The sequence below is a fragment of the Eleutherodactylus coqui genome, chromosome 3 (assembly GCF_035609145.1).
Source record: "Eleutherodactylus coqui strain aEleCoq1 chromosome 3, aEleCoq1.hap1, whole genome shotgun sequence".
Classification (NCBI taxonomy): domain Eukaryota; kingdom Metazoa; phylum Chordata; class Amphibia; order Anura; family Eleutherodactylidae; genus Eleutherodactylus; species Eleutherodactylus coqui.
The window spans coordinates 177,702,099-177,722,222 of record NC_089839.1 but is presented as its reverse complement, the minus strand read 5'-3'; the positions used below and the strand labels follow the sequence as shown (position 1 = coordinate 177,722,222).

The 20,124-nt window shown below is 42.8% G+C and overlaps 1 protein-coding gene across 1 annotated transcript; it reads left to right on the top strand.

The window, feature by feature from the left end:
- Positions 1 to 5,625: 5,625 nt before the first annotated feature.
- LOC136620205 (jeltraxin-like) lies at positions 5,626 to 18,435 on the top strand. Its single transcript, XM_066594911.1, has 4 exons — positions 5,626 to 5,671; positions 8,888 to 8,922; positions 10,290 to 10,348; positions 17,834 to 18,435. Exons 3-4 carry the CDS (start codon positions 10,294 to 10,296, stop codon positions 18,433 to 18,435), a joined length of 657 nt encoding a protein of 218 aa, XP_066451008.1. The 5' UTR covers positions 5,626 to 5,671; positions 8,888 to 8,922; positions 10,290 to 10,293.
- The last annotated feature ends 1,689 nt before the right edge of the window (positions 18,436 to 20,124 follow it).

The window sequence follows — 20,124 nt, the reverse complement described above, 5'->3', positions numbered from 1 at the left end:
AGTGATATATTATGTGGTGTACATCTGTACTGCACAAACTTTGTTTAGGTCATAAACAGGAAAAGTAAGGTCACAATTTGATTGATCAATTTTAAGCGCCAAAGTAAGTGACCCCCTATGTAACTAATAACACACAAACTTAAAATTTGGCATGACCATTTTTTAAACTTTTTTAAATATGAAAAGTAATTGTTTAATTCTAGGTGTAAAAGTAATGTAACTAATAACACACATCTGTACCGCACAAATGTGAAATTTACCAAAACCACTACCTAAATAGACAAAGTAAAGGGGTCACTATGTATATACTGGAGAATCTACCTCACCTCTATGTGTATATGCTGAGGAGAATCTACCTCACCTCTATGTGTATATACTAAGGAGAATCTACCTCACCTCTGTGTGTATATACTGGAGAATCTACCTCACCTCTATGTGTATATACCGAGGACAATCTACCTCACCTCTATGTGTATATATTGGAGAATCTACCTCTCCTCTATGTGTATATACTGAGGAGAATCTACCTCACCTCTATGTGTGTATATATACTGAGGAGAATCTACTTCACCTCTATGTGTATATACTGAGGAGAATCCACCTCATCTCTATGTGTATACACTGAGGAGAATCTACCTCACCTCTATGTGTATATGCTGAGGACAATCTACCTCACCTCTATGTGTATATATTGGAGAATCTACCTCTCCTCTATGTGTATATACTGAGGAGAATCACCTCTATGTGTGTATATATACTGAGGAGAATCTACCTCACCTCTATGTGTATATACTGAGGAGAATCCACCTCATCTCTATGTGTATATACTGAGGAGAATCTACCTCACCTCTATGTATATATACTGAGGAGAATCTACCTCACCTCTATGTGTATATACTGAGGAGAATCTACCTCACCTCTATGTGTATATACTGAGGAGAATCTACCTCACCTCTATGTATATATACTGAGGAGAATCTACCTCGCCTCTATGTGTATATACTGAGGAGAATCTACCTCACCTCTATGTGTATATACTGGAGAATCTACCTCACCTTTATGTGTATATACTGAGGAGAATCTACCTCACTCCTATGTGTATATACTGAGGAGAATCTACCTCACTCCTATGTGTATATACTGAGGAGAATCTACCTCCCCTCTATGTGTATATATACTGAGGAGAATCTACCTCCCCTCTATGTGTATATATACTGAGCAGAATCTACCTCACCTGTGTGTGTATATACTGAGGAGAGTCTACCTCACCCCTCTATGTGTATATGCTGAGGAGAATCTACCTCACTCCTATGTATGTATACTGAGGAGAATGTACCTCACTTCTATGTGTAAATACTGAGGAGAATCTACCTCACCCTCTATGTGAATATACTGGAGAATCTACCTCACCTCTATGTGTATATGCTGAGAAGAATCTACCTCACCTCTATGTGTATATACTGAGGAGAATCTACCTCACTCCTATGTGTATATACTGAGGAGAATCTACCTCACCTCTATGTGTATGTACTGAGGAGAATCTACCTCCCCTCTGTGTGTATATACTAAGGAGAAGCTACCTCACCTCTATGCCAATATACTGAGGAGAATCTACCTCACTCCCATGTGTATATACTGAGGAGAATCTACCTCACCTCTATGTGTATGTACTGAGGAGAATCTACCTCCCCTCTGTGTGTACATACTGGAGAATCTACCTCACCTCTATGTCAATATACTGAGGAGAATCTACCTCACTCCTATGTGTATATACTGAGGAGAATCTACCTCACTCCTATGTGTATATACTGAGGAGAATCTACCTCACCTCTATGTGTATATACTGAGGAGAATCTACCTCCCCTCTATGTGTATATATGCTGAGAAGAATCTACCTCACCTCTATGTGTGTATACGGAGGAGAATCTACCTCACTCCTATGTGTATATACTGAGGAAAATCTACCTCACCTCTATGTGTATGTACTGAGGAGAATCTACCTCCCCTCTGTGTGTATATACTAAGGAGAATCTACCTCACCTCTATGTCAATATACTGAGGAGAATCTACCTCACCTCTATGTGTATATACTGAGGAGAATCCACCTCATCTCTATGTGTATATACTGAGGAGAATCTACCTCACCTCTATGTATATATACTGAGGAGAATCTACCTCACCTCTATGTGTATATACTGAGGAGAATCTACCTCACCTCTATGTGTATATACTGAGGAGAATCTACCTCACCTCTATGTATATATACTGAGGAGAATCTACCTCGCCTCTATGTGTATATACTGAGGAGAATCTACCTCACCTCTATGTGTATATACTGGAGAATCTACCTCACCTTTATGTGTATATACTGAGGAGAATCTACCTCACTCCTATGTGTATATACTGAGGAGAATCTACCTCACTCCTATGTGTATATACTGAGGAGAATCTACCTCCCCTCTGTGTATATATACTGAGGAGAATCTACCTCACCTCTATGTATATATACTGAGGAGAATCTACCTCACCTCTATGTGTATATACTGAGGAGAATCTACCTCACCTCTATGTGTATATACTGAGGAGAATCTACCTCACCTCTATGTATATATACTGAGGAGAATCTACCTCGCCTCTATGTGTATATACTGAGGAGAATCTACCTCACCTCTATGTGTATATACTGGAGAATCTACATCACCTTTATGTGTATATACTGAGGAGAATCTACCTCACTCCTATGTGTATATACTGAGGAGAATCTACCTCACTCCTATGTGTATATACTGAGGAGAATCTACCTCCCCTCTATGTGTATATATACTGAGGAGAATCTACCTCCCCTCTATGTGTATATATACTGAGCAGAATCTACCTCACCTGTGTGTGTATATACTGAGGAGAGTCTACCTCACCCCTCTATGTGTATATGCTGAGGAGAATCTACCTCACTCCTATGTGTGTATACTGAGGAGAATGTACCTCACTTCTATGTGTAAATACTGAGGAGAATCTACCTCACCCTCTATGTGAATATACTGGAGAATCTACCTCACCTCTATGTGTATATGCTGAGAAGAATCTACCTCACCTCTATGTGTATATACTGAGGAGAATCTACCTCACTCCTATGTGTATATACTGAGGAGAATCTACCTCACCTCTATGTGTATGTACTGAGGAGAATCTACCTCCCCTCTGTGTGTATATACTAAGGAGAAGCTACCTCACCTCTATGCCAATATACTGAGGAGAATCTACCTCACTCCCATGTGTATATACTGAGGAGAATCTACCTCACCTCTATGTGTATGTACTGAGGAGAATCTACCTCCCCTCTGTGTGTACATACTGGAGAATCTACCTCACCTCTATGTCAATATACTGAGGAGAATCTACCTCACTCCTATGTGTATATACTGAGGAGAATCTACCTCACTCCTATGTGTATATACTGAGGAGAATCTACCTCACCTCTATGTGTATATACTGAGGAGAATCTACCTCCCCTCTATGTGTATATATGCTGAGAAGAATCTACCTCACCTCTATGTGTATATACGGAGGAGAATCTACCTCACTCCTATGTGTATATACTGAGGAAAATCTACCTCACCTCTATGTGTATGTACTGAGGAGAATCTACCTCCCCTCTGTGTGTATATACTAAGGAGAATCTACCTCACCTCTATGTCAATATACTGAGGAGAATCTACCTCACTCCCATGTGTATATACTGAGGAGAATCTACCTTACTCCTATGTGTATGTACTGAGGAGAATCTACCTCCCCTCTGTGTGTACATACTGGAGAATCTACCTCACCTCTATGTCAATATACTGAGGAGAATCTACCTCACTCCTATGTGTATATACTGAGGAGAATCTACCTCACTCCTATGTGTATATACTGAGGAGAATCTACCTCACTCCTATGTGTATATACTGAGGAGAATCTACCTCCCTTCTATGTGTATATACTAAGGAGAATCTACCTCCCCTCTATGTGTATATACTGAGGAGAATCTACCTCCCCTCTATATGTATATACTGAAGAGAATCTACCTCACCTCTATGTGTATATACTGAGGAGAATCTACCCCACCTCTATGTGTATACAAGGGGTGCTGAGAAGTTTTTGGCTTTGTGTTCTTTTTTTGCTTCTATGGTAACGAATGTTATTTCACATGAAAGCCTTCTGTGTCTAATATATGTTTTAAAAATTTTGTGTTTGTAGCTTATGGCAGCAGTGATCTCGGCAAGCAGGAAAACAAAATGGCGGAGTCTAAGGCGATAATCACAGCAAATGAGAGCAGAGGAGGGATAAAATTATTTTTCCTGTAAGGAAAGTCCATGAAGAATATTCATGGTGATATGTGGCAGACATTGGGGGATCAATGCCCTTCATATTCTACAGTTAAGGACTGGGTTGCCAGATTAAAAATGGGCCACTTCAGCACCAATGATGAGGAAAGTCCTGGACGACCGAGAGAGGTTGTTGTTCCGGGGATCGTAGATGCTGTGCACAACCTCATACTGGAGAATCGGCTAATTTCAGCTGCAGGAATAGCTGACATCATGGGGATTGGGGATTTCTCATGAATATGTTTGTGTCATTATCCATGAACATTTGAACATAAAGAAGCTATATGCAAAGTGGGTCTCCAAATGTTTGACAACAGATCAGAAAAGTAAGCGAGTGAAAACTCCCCGGTCCATTTGTCAGTGTTTCCGGACTGATAAGAACTTCCTGGATCAGCTGGTCACTATGGATGAGACCCGGATTTATTTGTATGACCCTGAAACCAAGGAGCAGTCAAAAGAGTGGAGGCACAGTGGTTTTCCTCGCCCAAAGAAGTTCAGTCACTAAGGTGATGGTGTCTGTGTTCTGGGATAAGGAGGGCGTGCTGCTAGTGGACTACCTTCAAAATCTGTCGACCATCAATGCAACCTATTACATTGAACTTTTGGACCAATTGAAGGCAGCTCTGAAGGCCAAATAGCGCAGCAAGCTGTCCAAAGGAATCTTGTTCCTGCAAGACAACGCCTCCGTTCACACTGCACAAGCGACCATGGCAAAACTGGTGAAGCTAGGCCTCCAACTGGTTGACCACCCACCTTATTCACCACATCTAGCTCCCTCCAACTATCATCTGTTTCCAAACCTGAAGAAACACCTCAAGGGGACCAAATCTCACCCCATTTCTGATGCCATGGCTGCTACGGATAACTGGTTTGAGGCACAACCGAAATCCTTCTTTTTGCAAGGCTTACAGAACTTGGAATCCCGATGTAAGAAGTGTGTTGGCATCAGTGGAGAGTATGTGGAATAAATGTAAAGTTTCATCTTCCTATCTCGTTTCTTTCTGGGTAAAGCCAAAGACTTATCAGCAGCCTCTCGTATACTGAGATGAATCTACCTCACGTCTATGTGTATATACTGAGGAGAATGTATCTCACCTCTGTGTATATACTGAGGAGAATCTACCTCACCTCACATGCTTTCGCGAGACAACCCCTTTAAGTACATTACAGCCTTGTGTGGCGCAGAGTGTTAAGGCAGCAGAATGCAGTCCTAAGCTTTCACTCATGACCTGAAGGTTGCAGGTTTGATCTCTTTTTATGGTTCAGGTAGCTGTCTCAAGGTTGACTTAGCCTTCCATCTTTTCCAGGTCGGTAAGATGAGTACCCAGCTTGGTGGGGGGTAATAAAGCACCTTCCTTTCCCTTTATAGTATATGCACATAGAGGTCAGTTACATTCTCAGTGAGGTAGATTCTTCAGTATATATACAGAGAGGAGTGTTAGTTCTCCTCAGTATACACACATAGAGGCGAGGTAGATTCATCTCAGTATATACACATAGAGGTGAGGGGGGGGCTGTCGCTGTGCCGGGGGGGGGGCTGTTGCTGCGATCGGGGGGCTGTCGCTGTGCTGGGGGGGGGGGCTGCGCCGGTTACCTGCTGCCTGGCGGTGGGTGACTGGTCGGCGGCGTTCAATCCAGGGGTCCGGTCGGCGGCTGCGGGGCGTCTGGTTGTCATGGAGACACAGCTGGTAGCGTCTCTGGAGCGCGCACGTCGGGCTACAGCAAGCGAAGGGAGAAGAGCTGGCGGCCATCTTGGGAAAATTTTTATAAGTTGCTGAAACGCTGGAACTGTAAGTAGAAACCAGCTAGAAAAGTCATTTACAGGGGTAATTAGTAATGTATGCTTAATTAGGGGGACTGGGCAAAAAAAAAATTCACTGCTTCCTCGAGACATCTCCTTTAAGGAAGCGGCCATGGACTTCAGGGATTGGGCTGAGGAATGGGCTGCACCTCAGAAGGGGCTATGAGAACACAAAAACGGATCCACATATAGAGCTTAGAGTAATTAAAATAGATAAACTTTATTACAAAACAAAATAGTAGGTAAAAAGACACACACACACACATTATATATATATATATATGTATATATATATATATATATATATATATGTATATATATATATATATATATATATATATATATATATATATGTGTGTATCGTGGGAGAAAAGGAGTATCTGGACTGCAGGAACAGGACTTAAACAATAGAATAAAAATATATTCATGGTATAAATAGAAGAGCGATAAATACAATAGTGGATCTACTAAGGGCTCAGTCACACGGGCGCATCCGGGCGCTGATGCGCCCGCCTTCCTGCACGAAGCAGATGGCCGCACTGCAGGACGGACGATTCTCCGCAGCGCCGGAAGAAAGAACATATGACCAGTTCCATCGCCAGTCATGTGTTCTTTCTTTCCGGCGCTGTGGAGAGTCGTCTGTCCTGCAGTGTGGCCGTCTTCTTCGTGCAGGAAGACGGGCGCATTGGCGCCCGGATGCGCCCGTGTGATTGATCCGTAAGTCATATATAATACAAGCCAGACAAACAAGGCAATAAATTAAGACTGTCAGATCACACAAAATATAAATGCAAAGCTGTTACCACATGCTAGTCAAGACCTGTATCCTGAGCCCCAACGCTCGTTTCTCAACTGCTTTCTTAAGCGGATCAAACGAGCGTTGGGGCTCAGGATACAGGTCTTGACTAGCATGTGGTAACAGCTTTGCATTTATATTTTGTGTGATCTGACAGTCTTAATTTATTGCCTTGTTTGTCCGGCTTGTATTATATATGACTTAGTAGATCAACTATTCTATTTATCGCTATTCTATTTATACCGAGAATATATTTTTATTCTATTGTTTAAGTCCTGTTCCTGCAGTCCAGATACTCCTTTTCTCCCACTATATATATGTTTTTAATTACTATTTTGTTTTGTGGTAAAGTTTATCTATTTTAATTACTCTAAGCTCTATATGTGGATTCATTTTTGTGTTCTCATAGCAATACAGTAGAGTGTTTTTGCATTGTTTAGCAATTGGGCCTATTTTTTGGTTAACCTAAGAAGGGTCTGCAACCTCCTGTCTGGGGGTAAATTTGAATAAAAAGGAGTGTAACCTTTAAGGATAAAAAGTGAGGAGAGTGGGAGGGGGGCACATTCTGCAGAGGGACATCAGTACATGCAGTCTGAGGAGAATCCAACGCTCCTCTGTGTATACATATTTTATTCCTCGGTTCCTCTGAAGTGACCACAACTTCATAACATTTTCCATGCAAACAGGTAAGCATCAGCACCAAATTAACTTGGGCGGAGGCAGGTGTATGGGACAGTGTGAATAAGATTCTAAGAAGTTATGAATATTCCGGTGTCAGGTGACACTTAAGTTTGCTCTTTGTGTGATTGCTATAAATACTCATGACTGTTAGATGACTGAAGGAATTTCAGTGGATTACACCAATGCTGTGGGACCTGTAATTCTTCCAGCAGCTGCAACACTTAAAATCAATTTGGAACAGCAAGAATAAACATATTACGATCCATATAAAGGTAATTTTATAATTAAAGGCAAGGTAAACTGGCCAATACAAATACGTATTGTATTTTTTGATGGTGTTTAACTCACCCCAGTGATATATTATGTGTATATTATGTGGTGTATGATAATCATATATTATCTGGAGTATTATGTGGTGTATGATAGTGATATATTATGTTGTGTATTACGTGGTGTATGATAATGTGATCTATTATGGGGTGTATGATAATGATATATTATGTGGTGCAATACATGCTGTATGATATTATGTGTATTTTGTGATGTATTATGTAGTGTATGATAGTGATTTATTATGTGGTGTATGGAAGTAGTATGTTATGTAGATAGTAGTATATTATGTAGTGTATAATAGTGATACATTATGTGTAGTATCATGGGGTATATAATACATAGTGATATATTATCAACTAATTAAAACCAGAAAGTGAAACATCTTTTATTGTTCTAATCTGTTTTTATTTTGTGATTGTAGAATTTTTTTCTCTGTTGTCTGTGCATGACCACGGGGGCCTCAGCAGAAGTAAACCCCAATTATAGAGATACTATACAGCAGCCTCATGGGTCATAGGAGACAATGGACTAGAGGGGACCCTTTGACTTTTATAGGAGAGTGTTCTGGGCATGCTCTATGACATGTGTAGATGTCATTGTACAGGGAGGGAGAGGAGGTGAGCTGTGACCATCATCCATCGAGGTTTTCTCTACAGAACAGGAAGTATCAGACTATTAGGCTGAGTGGTCAGTGTGAAAACTGCAGAATTTTAGGATTTTTTTTTAAATACAGATTGTGACATTGAAAATTTAAAAAAAGCAAAAACAATATAAGAAATACTTGCTGCACACAATAGTTCATTTTCTTATACCACATTTCCTTCATCATTCTTCCTTTTTTGCATTTTATTCCTGTTTGAATCTTCTAGAAATATTGTGAAATGTTGGACTAAAGTTCACTTCTTCTTACAGTCACCTATAAAGGTCGTTTTCGGATTGAAGGCAAGGTAAATTGGCCAATATAAATATGAATTGTATTTTTATGCTGTTTTTAATATCATGTAGAAATTTTTTATTGCATTCAGCTCACCGCAGTGAATATTGACCTTGATCTAGAGATATTAATGGAGAAAGGAAAAGAAACAACAAGCCAGCAAGGAAATGTGGCCTCTGCGCATGAGGGACACAGAAAAGCAAAACTTCCCGGATCCTCAGACATGTCATGAACAGGATCTGACACTAACAGCTTGAAACGCGTAAACTTCCAGGATGTAATAACATGAATCAAACTAGTGTTTCTTAGAGTATACACAGAAGAGTGCAGGAAGTTTTACTTTTCTTTGTCCTTCATCGACTATTGTCCTTAAGCCCCAGCACGGTCACAGTGCTAGATGCTGCACAATACTGCATGCAGGGCATGGCCAGCATTGGCTTGTCACACTGAGCCCTCAATTGGCCACAATTTTTGCCCGTTGTACCCACAGGCCTCATCTGCTTTTTCGTCTTCACTAATTCTCTACCTGGATAATTATTATGAAAGTGATGAATGAGGCACAGAACTACTAGCACTAATGAGATCAGAGCTGTTTAATTACAGGGCAATTGGTGCACTTGCACCAGGACTCCCGCTATTGGCTAGCTGGACCTATTACAAGCGTGTTTGTGTTCCCTGTACATGGGCGTGGCTGAAAACCTGGAAAAGAACGAGTGAGGCATAAAAGGCAGCCCGACTGATTCTTTTTAAAAATTCTTGACAACCAGGTCTTGTATACATTGCGGCACACATGACATCCCGCTGGTGTGCATCCACAGTCCTGCTGCCCTCCATCCTTCTCTCCATCAATTGGCTGAGCCAATTCATAAATCTCACCTCCACATCGCGATGGCTCTGACTGGTTGTTTGAGCGCTGTTCAGCCAATCAATGCCTCGCTTGATCAGCCAATCACAGCCCTTGTATTGGTTCATAGAGCGCTACATTGATTGGCTGTGCAACGCTCGAAGAACCAATAAGAGCCTTTTTTATGTAATGCAGCTCTAGTTTATTTTTGGGATAGGGCTTATATTTCAAGCCTCTCCAAACATTCAGAAAAATCAGGTTAGGGCTTCTTTGGGGAGAAAACACTGCAGTTCATAAGATAAGCCAGATGGCAGCCTCCTTGATGATGTGGTGGGCAAAAAAAGAGAGGAGCTGTACCCTGTGACCTGATGTCAGAACGGGGTCAGAACTGAAAACTCCAACACAGCAGGTATGTGTACATATTTAGCGTCCCTGTACAACCCCTTTGTTATATATAGTACTTTAATATTAGTAAAACAAAAAAAATTGTATGGAGTCACCAGACACACATTTAATTTCAATATTTTTTTTTCCAGAAAAATGAAAACCCTTTCCATCTTGTTTGTTCTTCTATCTGGATGTTTTGCACTGGCAGGTCAGTGTATATACTGTGATAGCCATTGTGTAAGCCATAAAGTGCTTGGATAGGTGGTGCAGCCATAATACAGTAACTACAGCAGAGCCACTTCAGTACAGCGATGGTGATCCTGACGCTATATATCTCCACTTACATCATTCTAGATCCATGTTATAACATTGTCATTTTACTCAAAAATGGCCATAAAGTCTAGAGGTGAAGACCTCTGCAGCTTCTCTATGATTCCCACCTCATTGGCTAACAAAGCACTCCATCAGAGCTGTGTAGTAGATAGCATTGGTGCTAGCATTCATTGCCAAAGGGTAAGACAATTTCAGCCCCCAAGGTCTTACAAGATTGAAGATGCTGAAGAGGATTTTCATCCAAAAATGTAAAAAAATGTCAAATGTATAAATGAGTAGACCTTATACCATATTGTCATCTTGTGTCCGGTCCAATTTGATCCATCCGTGTAGTCTATACCTTGTAATGTCCAGTTCTCTGTGACTTGTTATTATGTATCTAAAGTCTAGTTATGCAGTCTTAATCAACCATATAGAGTCTAGTCTCTGGTCATCTTATAGTCTAGTGTCTATCAACTCCTATTAAAACTGTTATTAAGCCCTTCATGACCATCAAAAGTAAATTTACATTGGGCGGCAATGAAGAGTTCATGAAGCAGGCTTGGGAGCTGAGTCCACTCCATACTCTGTGGCTACTGGCTGTTTCTGACAGCCGCTGGTAATTGGCGCGATCCAAGTTAACTCTGATTGCAGCAGATAACTGTTTAGATACTGCAGTCAAAACTGGCAGCTCATTTAAAAGTCAGAAGCTCCCAGGGCTGCCATGCATAGATGCCTATCAAACCCTGCCCCTAGTGAGACTTGATAGGCAACATCAAAAATTGCTATATACTGTAATACTGTGGTTTTGCAGTATATAGTACAGCAATCAACAATCGCAAGTTCAAGTCTCCTTTAGGGACCCAACAAGTATTAAAACATTTTTACATTTTTTTTAGGTTCAAAAAGATTTTTATTAAACTTTTTCCAACATGCATTTTAATAAAACAGAAATAACAAAAACCATGGGATAAGAAGGGATAAAACAGGGTAATCGTGAGCATTACTCAAAATTATAATTTCTACAATAGTCAATATATGGGACAAAGCAAGACTAACTTCACATAGCTTATCACAGCCCATCAAAGCCATAGTCTCGGGGCTAACAGTAAAACTAAATGTTAAAAGTTCCCCAAAAAGTCCCACTCTCCTTATAAAATTGAAACAATTAAAAAAAACAATACATATTTTGTTTCACCATGTTTGTAGAAAGTCTGAACTATTAAAAAATCACAATATTTAACCCACACAGTGAAAGGTGTAAAAAAAAGGACAAAATTGCGTTGTTTTTTTTTTTAAATATTCAGGCTCCCAAAATATTTTGATAAAAAAACAATATGTTTCCCAAAATAAAAAGTACTAATATTAACTGCAACTCACTCTGCAAAAACAAGCTTTCACACAGCCCATTTAAGCCCTTCAGTGGCGGGTTTCCTACCACCCTGTCGTACCCACCAGGGTAGGTTTTTTTAAATGGTCTAATCATTGAATTTCAACTAATTTTGCAGTTGCGTCTCAAGAGCCATAACTTTTTCATTTTTCCATTGACATGGCCATATAAGGGCTTGTTTTTTTTGGGACAAGTTGTGATTTTTTTTAAACAGGGGGGGGGGGGAAGGAAAAAAAGAAATGGGGGAAAAAAGAAAAAAAGGGACCATGTCATTAAGGGGTTAAATAATGTATTAACTTCCTTCTCTGGGTCATTACGATGCATTGATACCACATGTGTGATTTTATTTTTGATTTTTTACAAAGTAAAGGGAGACAAGTGTTGTTATAATTTTTTTAAATACTTTATTACTTTTTTTTTTTTTTGTCCCTTTAGGGGACTTCCACAGGGACCCATCAGGACCCCCTGATCACATTCCGGGGGTCTGATGGTGACAGCCCTTTACATGCTGCACTGACAGCCCTTTACATGCTGCAGTCACATAGACTGCAGCATGTAAAGGGTTAACACAGCAGAGATCAGAGGTTTTCTCTGATCTCTGCTTTAAGAGCTCGTACCTAGCTGTCCTCTGACAGCCAAGCACCAGCTCTCCCTGCCACAGAGACCATCGGCTTGCTTCTGACAAGCCCATGGTCTCTATGGCAACCTGTAAACAAAGCAGGAGACTTAGAAGCAGGAGATTGCCGGCATATCGGCAATATCTTCTGCTGGTTTTTCAAAGCCCTTGCTTTGTTCTCTGTGGGTCTGTGCAGGTAGAGCACAATGTCACAGCTTGAGGCATTGTGCTCTGTAGCTCCCATAGTGATACATAGCCCGGAAATCTTCCGGGCTATATCACTATCGGCAGTGGAGCTCGTCCTGGAAAATTTCCGGGCGTGCCACTCAAGGGGTTAATGAAAAAATAAAAAAGTTCTGGTTCTCAAAATATAGCAGAGGAGGGCAAATTTTGTTTAAGGAAAAAATGTATTTACTTTTTAAAGATGGAAAATCATAAAAACAATATCAATTTGGTATCACCCCAATCGTGCTGACCCATAGAAAAAGGTCCTATGTCATTGATACATTGATATTGTATTGTGAACGCCGTAAAAACTAACCCCTCCCCCCCAAAAAAATCTTTATTTGTATAGCGCCAACTTATTCCGCAGCGCTTTCAAGAATGGGATAAATACAAACAATACAACAATTACAATGGGAGGTACAATCAGTTTGAAACTAATGGGGTGGGGAAGCAAGGCATGGGGAACACAAGCAGTAGGGGATTTCATGTGGAAATCAGTTATTAGAAACCAAATGGGGTGGGGCGATAAGAAGGTGCAGGGGTACAGGTCATATGTGATAGGCAGGGTGGAAGGTATGGGGAGACATAGGGAGGGCGGGGGACTAGGTCAGGGGATTTGGTATGTTTCCCTGAAGAGGTGCGTTTTTAGGGCGCGTCTGAAATTTTGTGCATTGGGAATTGTCCAGATGCCTTGGGGTAGAGCGTTCCAGAGGATGGGTGCTGCTCTAGTGAATTCCTGGAGGCGAGCATATGAGGTTCGTATTACAGGGGTGTTTAGTCTGAGTGTGGAGGCGATGTATGGTGGCACGGCACCATGGAGAGCTTTGTGGGTGAGGAGTTTAAATTTAGTTCTGCAGTGGATGGGCAGCCAATACAGCGACTGGCATAGTGCAGAGGCGTCTGAGTAACGGTTGGATAGAAAAATGAGCCTAGCTGCCGCAGTTAGTATGGATTGGAGTGGAGCGAGCCTGGTGTGGGAAAGGCCGATGAATAGCGAGTTGCAGTAGGTGAGTCGGGAGTGGATGAGGGCAGCCACGGTTGTTTTTAGCATGTCCGTGGTGAGGAACCACCCAGATTTTAGCAATATTTCTGAGGTGTATATGGCATGTTTGGGACAGATATTAAAAGTGTGTGTGTGGGGGGGGGGGGGGGGGGGGTAAAGGAGAGGTCAGAGTCCAGTGTGACCCCCAAGACAGCGGGCATGCTGTCTGGGAGTTATGATAGTGCCAGACACTGTAATAGAGATGCTGAGTTGAGGTCGGTTGGAAGGCAGAAAGATGAGGAGGTCAGTTTTAGAGGTTAAGTTTAAGAAAAAGGGAGGACATAGTATTAGAGACAGCGGTCAGACAGTCAGTGATATTTTGGAGGAATGGTTCAGAGATCTCATGGGAGGAGGTGTATAGTTGGGTGTCGGTGTAGAGATGGTATTGGATGCCGAATTTGTGAATAGTTTGTTCAATTGGGGCAGTATAGATAGAGAAGAGAAGGGGGCCAAGAACCGAGCCCTGGGGTACCCCGACAGTGAGAGGAAGTGGAGAGGGGGTAGAGCCAGCAAAGGAGACGTTGACGGAGCAGTCAGAGAGGTAGGAGGAGAACCAGGAGAGAACAGTGTCCTTTAGACCAATAGAGTGGAGCATAGTATGAAGGACGCCCGGGTTGACAGTGTCAAATGCAGCAGACAGGTCAAGGAGGATTAATAGGGAGTAGTCACCTCTAAACTTTGCCGTCATCAGGTCATTTGATACTTTTGTGAGGGTAGTTTCAGTCAAAGGCAGAGAATGGAAACCAGACTGGAGGGGGGCAATGAGAGAGTTGTCAGAGCGAAAGCATGTGAGGCAGGAGTAGACCAGGTGTTCTAGTAATTTGGAGATGAAGGGGAGGATTGACACAGGTCGGTAGTTGGCAGCATCAGTCGGGTCCAGGATTGCTTTTTTAAGCAGAGGTGATATGATGGAGGGTTTAAATGAGGAGGGGAAAGTGCCAGAGGTTAGGGAGAGGTTGCGATTGTGGTGAAGTGAGTAATGAGAGCTGGGGAAAGGGACCGGAGGAGGTGAGAGGGGAGAGGGTCGCTAGCACAGGTGGTGGGGCGGGCAGCGGAAAGCAGCCTGGAGATTTCTTCCTCTGTTGTTGGTTCTAACATAGAAAGTGAGTGGGGCTGGATGCAGTGCTGAGGAGACTGAAATCGGGGCTAGCCGTGCAGTTTTTGGAGATTTCTTTTCTGATGTTGTCGCTTTTTTTGTCACGGGGGCCTGTTCTTTGGGACTGTGGAGGGAGTGAAAGGTCTCAAAGAGTCGTTTGGAGTTGTGGGATAGTGAGGAGACAAGGGAGGTGAAATAAATTTGTTTGGCATGGTGAAGGGCTAGGTTATAGGTTTTAAGCATGAATTTGAAGTGGAGGAAGTCTGCGGGCAGCTTTGATTTTCTCCATAGCCGCTTGGCACACCTAGAGCACCACCGGATGCAGCACGTTTTGGATGTGAGCAAAGGTTGCCATGGTCTGTGGTTGACGGCTCGGGTCGAGGGTGATACTGCTTTATCCACGACACAGCTGAGGGTGGTATGGTAGTGTTCAACTGCCAGGTTAAGGCAGGGGAGGAGAGAGATAGGGTAGAGGGAGGACTGAATGGTCTCGGCGAACTGTATGGTAGGGATGGACTGAAGGTTCCTAAAGGTGCTATAGATAGGAGGGTCTGGGGGGATGCTAGGGTGCCTGATGGAGAAAGAGAGGAGGTTGTGATCTGAGAGTAAAAGGGGGGAGTTAGTAAAGGGAGAGGCAGAGGAAGATTAGATTGAGAGTGTTGCCATCTCTTGAGTGGGGGAGTCAGAGATTAGTGATAGGCCAAAGGAGGAGGTAAGCATTAAAAGTCAGGAGGCAGATGAAGGGCTGGGGTTATTAGTAGGGATGTTGAAACCGCTGAGGATGAGGGTTGGGATTTCACAGGATACGAAGTGGGGGATCCAGGCAGCGAAGTGGTCTAGGAACAGGCGGGTGGGACCTGGGGGGCGGTAAATAACTGCGACACGCAGGGACAGTGGGCGGAAAATTCGCAGGGTGCGGACTTCGAATGACTGGAAGCTGAGGGAATGACCTGAAAGGTACAGTTAGGCGAGAGAATGACGCCTACTCCTCCGCTGCGCGGTCGGACGATCTGGGGGTGTGGGAGAAATGTTGACCATCATAGGACAATGCCAGGGGCGAGCAGGTTGCGGTGTTTGGTGGTGAAGAGGTCATGGATAGTTGGGCCTGGGTTGGGGGACATGTCATTTGTGGCTAGGAGTAGCAGGGTAGTGAGGGTAAGCATTTTTCTTATTTCTCCCCTCTTAAAAATGTCTCAGTGGTGAGATCTCCATCGATCAGCAATTCATCCCCTATCCTATGTCTAGGGAATAACTTGTAATTGTGGTACAAACACTTTAATTGTGGAGAAGAGAATCCTGGTGGGCTAGTGGGTTAATATATACAATCAATGATGGTAAGGTTTAATACAAATCTAGATGTGATGGTTATGTATAATGAAAACAAAGGTTTGGTACCGTGTTAGCCAGTAGAGCAAAATGTGATTGTTCCCAGCAAGAGAAACCAAGTAATCTTGTAGATATGATACCTTTTAACCGCTTTCCGCTCCATGGCGTAAGTTTACGTCCTGGCAGCGGGGTACTTCCGCAAACAGGGTGTAAACTTACATCCTGGGGATAGCGCGAGATCACATATGATCCCGCGCTATCCCGCAGCAGGAGTCGGCTGTCAGTGATAGCCGGCCTCCCGTTGTTAATCCCTTCCCTGCCACGATCTAAGTAGATCGCGGCAGAGAAAGAGTTCACGGAGGGAGCGCGCTCCCTCGGTGTCTTCGGCCGGCTCTCGCGATGTTATTGCGAGAGCCCGTCCGGTCGCCATGGCAACAGGACACCAGACACTGGCGTCTTGTGTTGCCAGTGCCTGAGATCGCTGTATAAGTGATAAGGCATGGCAGGGCAGTAGCCCTGCCATGCCTTATCACAGTGATCATCAGGGCTGTGGTGAAAGTCCCCCAGAGGGACACAAGCTGTGTAAAAAAAAAAAAAACTTAAAGAAATGAATTTAAAAAAAATGTAATAAAATGTTTAAAAAAAACCCTTTTTTAATGCTTTTTCCTCACTAAAAATGCAATAAAAGTGATCAAAAAAGCCGTATGTACCCCAAAATGGTACCAATAAAAACTACAGTTCATTTCGCAAAAAATAAGCTCTCATAGAGCTCCGTACATCAAAAGATAAAAAAGTTACAGGACTTTGAATGCAGCGATTTAGAAAAAAAAAAAGATTTCCAAAAAAAGGGTTTTTATTGCGGAAAAGTGGAAAAACCTAAAAAAAAGTTAGAATTTTGGTATCGTTGTAACTGTACCGACCCGCAGAAAAAAATTATTGTCTTATTTATGCTGCATGATTAACGCTGTAAAAAAACAAATTCTATGGCAGAATTGATGCATTTTCTCTCCCTGCTATCATAAAAAAAAATAAATAAAAGTTTTACAATATAGTCCTTTTACCCAAAAATGAGGCCAATAAAAACTACAGTTCGCCACGCAAAAAACAAGCCCTTATACGTCCGCGTCGACGGAAAAATAAAAAAGTTATGACTTTTGATAAATTGAGAAGAAAATCCGCCAAAAATCGTTGCGTCCTTAAGCCCCAAATAGGTCGTGTCCTTAAAGGGTTAATGGCTAACAAACATACATGATGTAATAGCAGGCTTGTGAACCTCTCGGGCTCTTAGTCAAATATTCATGCCAGAGGCGTAACTTGAAGCTCCTGGGCCCCAATGCAAAACCTGGAACGGGGCCCCCAACTATAATGCTTTATTCATAGTATTGGGCTTCCTATATGGAGAAGAGAGGCCTTATGGGCCCCCCAAGGCTCCTGGGCCCGGGTGCAACCGCATCCCCTGCATCCTCTATAGTTACGCCCCTGTTCATGCCTCTTCAGATCTATTCCATTTTAGCCTGACGAAGAGCCCGAGAGGTTCACAAGCCTGCTGTTACATCGTGTATTTTTGTTAGTCATTAAAAGGTATCATATCTACAAGATTACGTAGTTTCTCTCGCTGGTTATCATATAATGATTGTTATTAGTTATTATTATTACTGCAACTTTATTTTCTATCCTTTGGTCTAGGCCAAAATGTTCTCCTTTTCCCTAAGCAATCAGTCACTGACTATGTGATTCTGAAGCCATCTGTGGAACAAGCTTTAAAACAACTCACCGTATGTGTGCGCTCCTATAGCGACCTCCAACGAGAACATTCTCTTTTTTCCTTGGCCACGCCTGGAAAAGACAATACTTTCCTTATTTATCCAGTACCACCAAACAAGATTTGTATCTCCATAAATAATGAAGATCTTTACTTCAATGTGGATCCTGATGTTCTAGACTGGAAACAGACTTGTGTTGCTTGGGACTCCGCGACCGGGCTGCTCCAACTGTGGGTCAATGCCAAGCGTTACCCTAGAAGAGTTACTACAAGCAGATCCCCCATAGGACCTCAGATGAGTGTCATCCTTGGGCAGGACCAGGACACTTTTGGTGGTGGGTTTCAGGCAAGCCAGTGTTTTGTTGGTGAAATGTCTGATGTCAATATGTGGGATTACATTCTTGACACCAAGACCATTTCTAATAATTATCTTTATAAATCTGGAAATATCTTTAGCTGGACAAATGGAGCTAAGGAGATCAAAGGGGGAGTCATCGGCTTGGAAAGATACTGCAATTCTCTATGATTAACTAACGAAATCTACTGTCATTGTATGCAATATGCTAATTACTATATCTGAAGTATATGCATTTATTACTGGATGTATGTGGTGGGCCCTCCACTGATATCATGTGTATACTTCATCTGGGATTCTTCTATATCAGTGCTTCCCAGCTCCAGTCCTCATGGAACCCAGCAGGTCATGTTTTCAGGATATCCTATAGAGAGAACGCTAGTAGCAATGTCTGAGGCACTGACAATAATTACATCACCTGTGCAATACTGAGGAAATCCAGAAAACATGACCTGTTGGGGGGCCCTGAGGACGGGAGTTGGGGAACACTGGTCTATATACTCATGTTCACAAATTAATAAACGATTGCTTTGCTACAGCAGAACCTTTTTCTAATTTGTCCTGAAATAAAACCCCTGTAAGAACTCTCTAGGCATCATACACAAGAGTCAGCCAATCCATGGGAGCTCCCACCAGGAGGTGACCTGAGACTGCTGCTTCTGCAGGACCTCAGAGGGGTAGCGCTAGGGTTTCTACCCCGCTAGCATTTATGTTTACTAGCCATATTAATGGCCAATAAAAAATCATTTCCACCTGTGAACTGGCCGGCAACAATCCGCAAACCATTCACACACATGCTCACAGTTCTGTTCCGGCGGTGCTGGAGGATACTATTACTATTGGGGACAATATGGGGATCATGATTACAGCTGTGGCCACTAACTGAGGTATCATTATTACTGGGGTCACTGTGGGAGTCACTATGACTACTGGGGCCACTATGATATGGGGCATGGGTGTACATATAGGGGGTGCAGAGGGTGTACATATAGGGGGTGCAGAGGGTGTACATATAGGGGGTGCGATCGCACCTGGGCCGAGGAGCCCATAAAGTCTCACATCCCCATATTGCAAACCAATGTTATCAATGACGCGTTATAGTTGGGGGCCCAGTTACAGATTTTGCACTGGGGCCCAGCAGCCTTAAGTTACGCCTCTGGTATGGGGGTCACTACTATTACTGGGACCACTAAAAGATTCACTATTTCTATTGGGACCATTAAGGGGGTCACTATTACTATTAAGGCCACAAACGTAACCCTTTGGCCTTCCCTAATGTAAATACACAGCACTGTGAGTCAGTACTTAGCCACCAGTGTTGTATATTCCCAGTGCTGTGACCATGGGGGCACAGTGGTTTGGCCTGTGTGATCACATGACAAGGACAGCTGTGATTGACCATTGCAATCCAAAGTGATCAAGGCATCAAAAAGGAGGAGTCTCATGCTATTCGCTAATCCTCAGCCTGCATATTTAAGAGACCATCATGAACCTAGCAAAGATCCCCAGGACTTTCCTAAAACAATCCTTGTTAGGGCATACATGAGGTATCCCCAAACAGTTGCTTGTATATTGTCCATGCACAAGTAGAGGTGTAACAAGAATGTCTTGGTCCCCAATGCAAAAGCTTTAGCAGGGCCCTACCTAATATGTGCCATTTATAATAATATAGTGTTAGGGCTGGCTAGGGTGGATGGACAGGGAATCCCTACACCAACCCTCTCCTGTGTCGCTACATACTTGCCCCCCTAAGCTGAACCCCAGGGCAACAACTGGGCGACGGTCCCTGCACTGCACTAGTGTCAGGGACCCTAGGAAAGAGGGACAGGGAACCCGGCTAGTGGGAACCTAAATAGCAGA

Excerpts from the sequence above, each read along its gene's own strand:
- LOC136620205 (XM_066594911.1), top strand. The coding sequence starts at position 10,294 with ATGAAAACCCTTTCCATCTTGTTTGTTCTTCTATCTGGATGTTTTGCA. Across the intron at positions 10,349-17,833 it reads TGGATGTTTTGCACTGGCAG|GCCAAAATGTTCTCCTTTTC; the intron begins GTCAGTGTATAT and ends CCTTTGGTCTAG.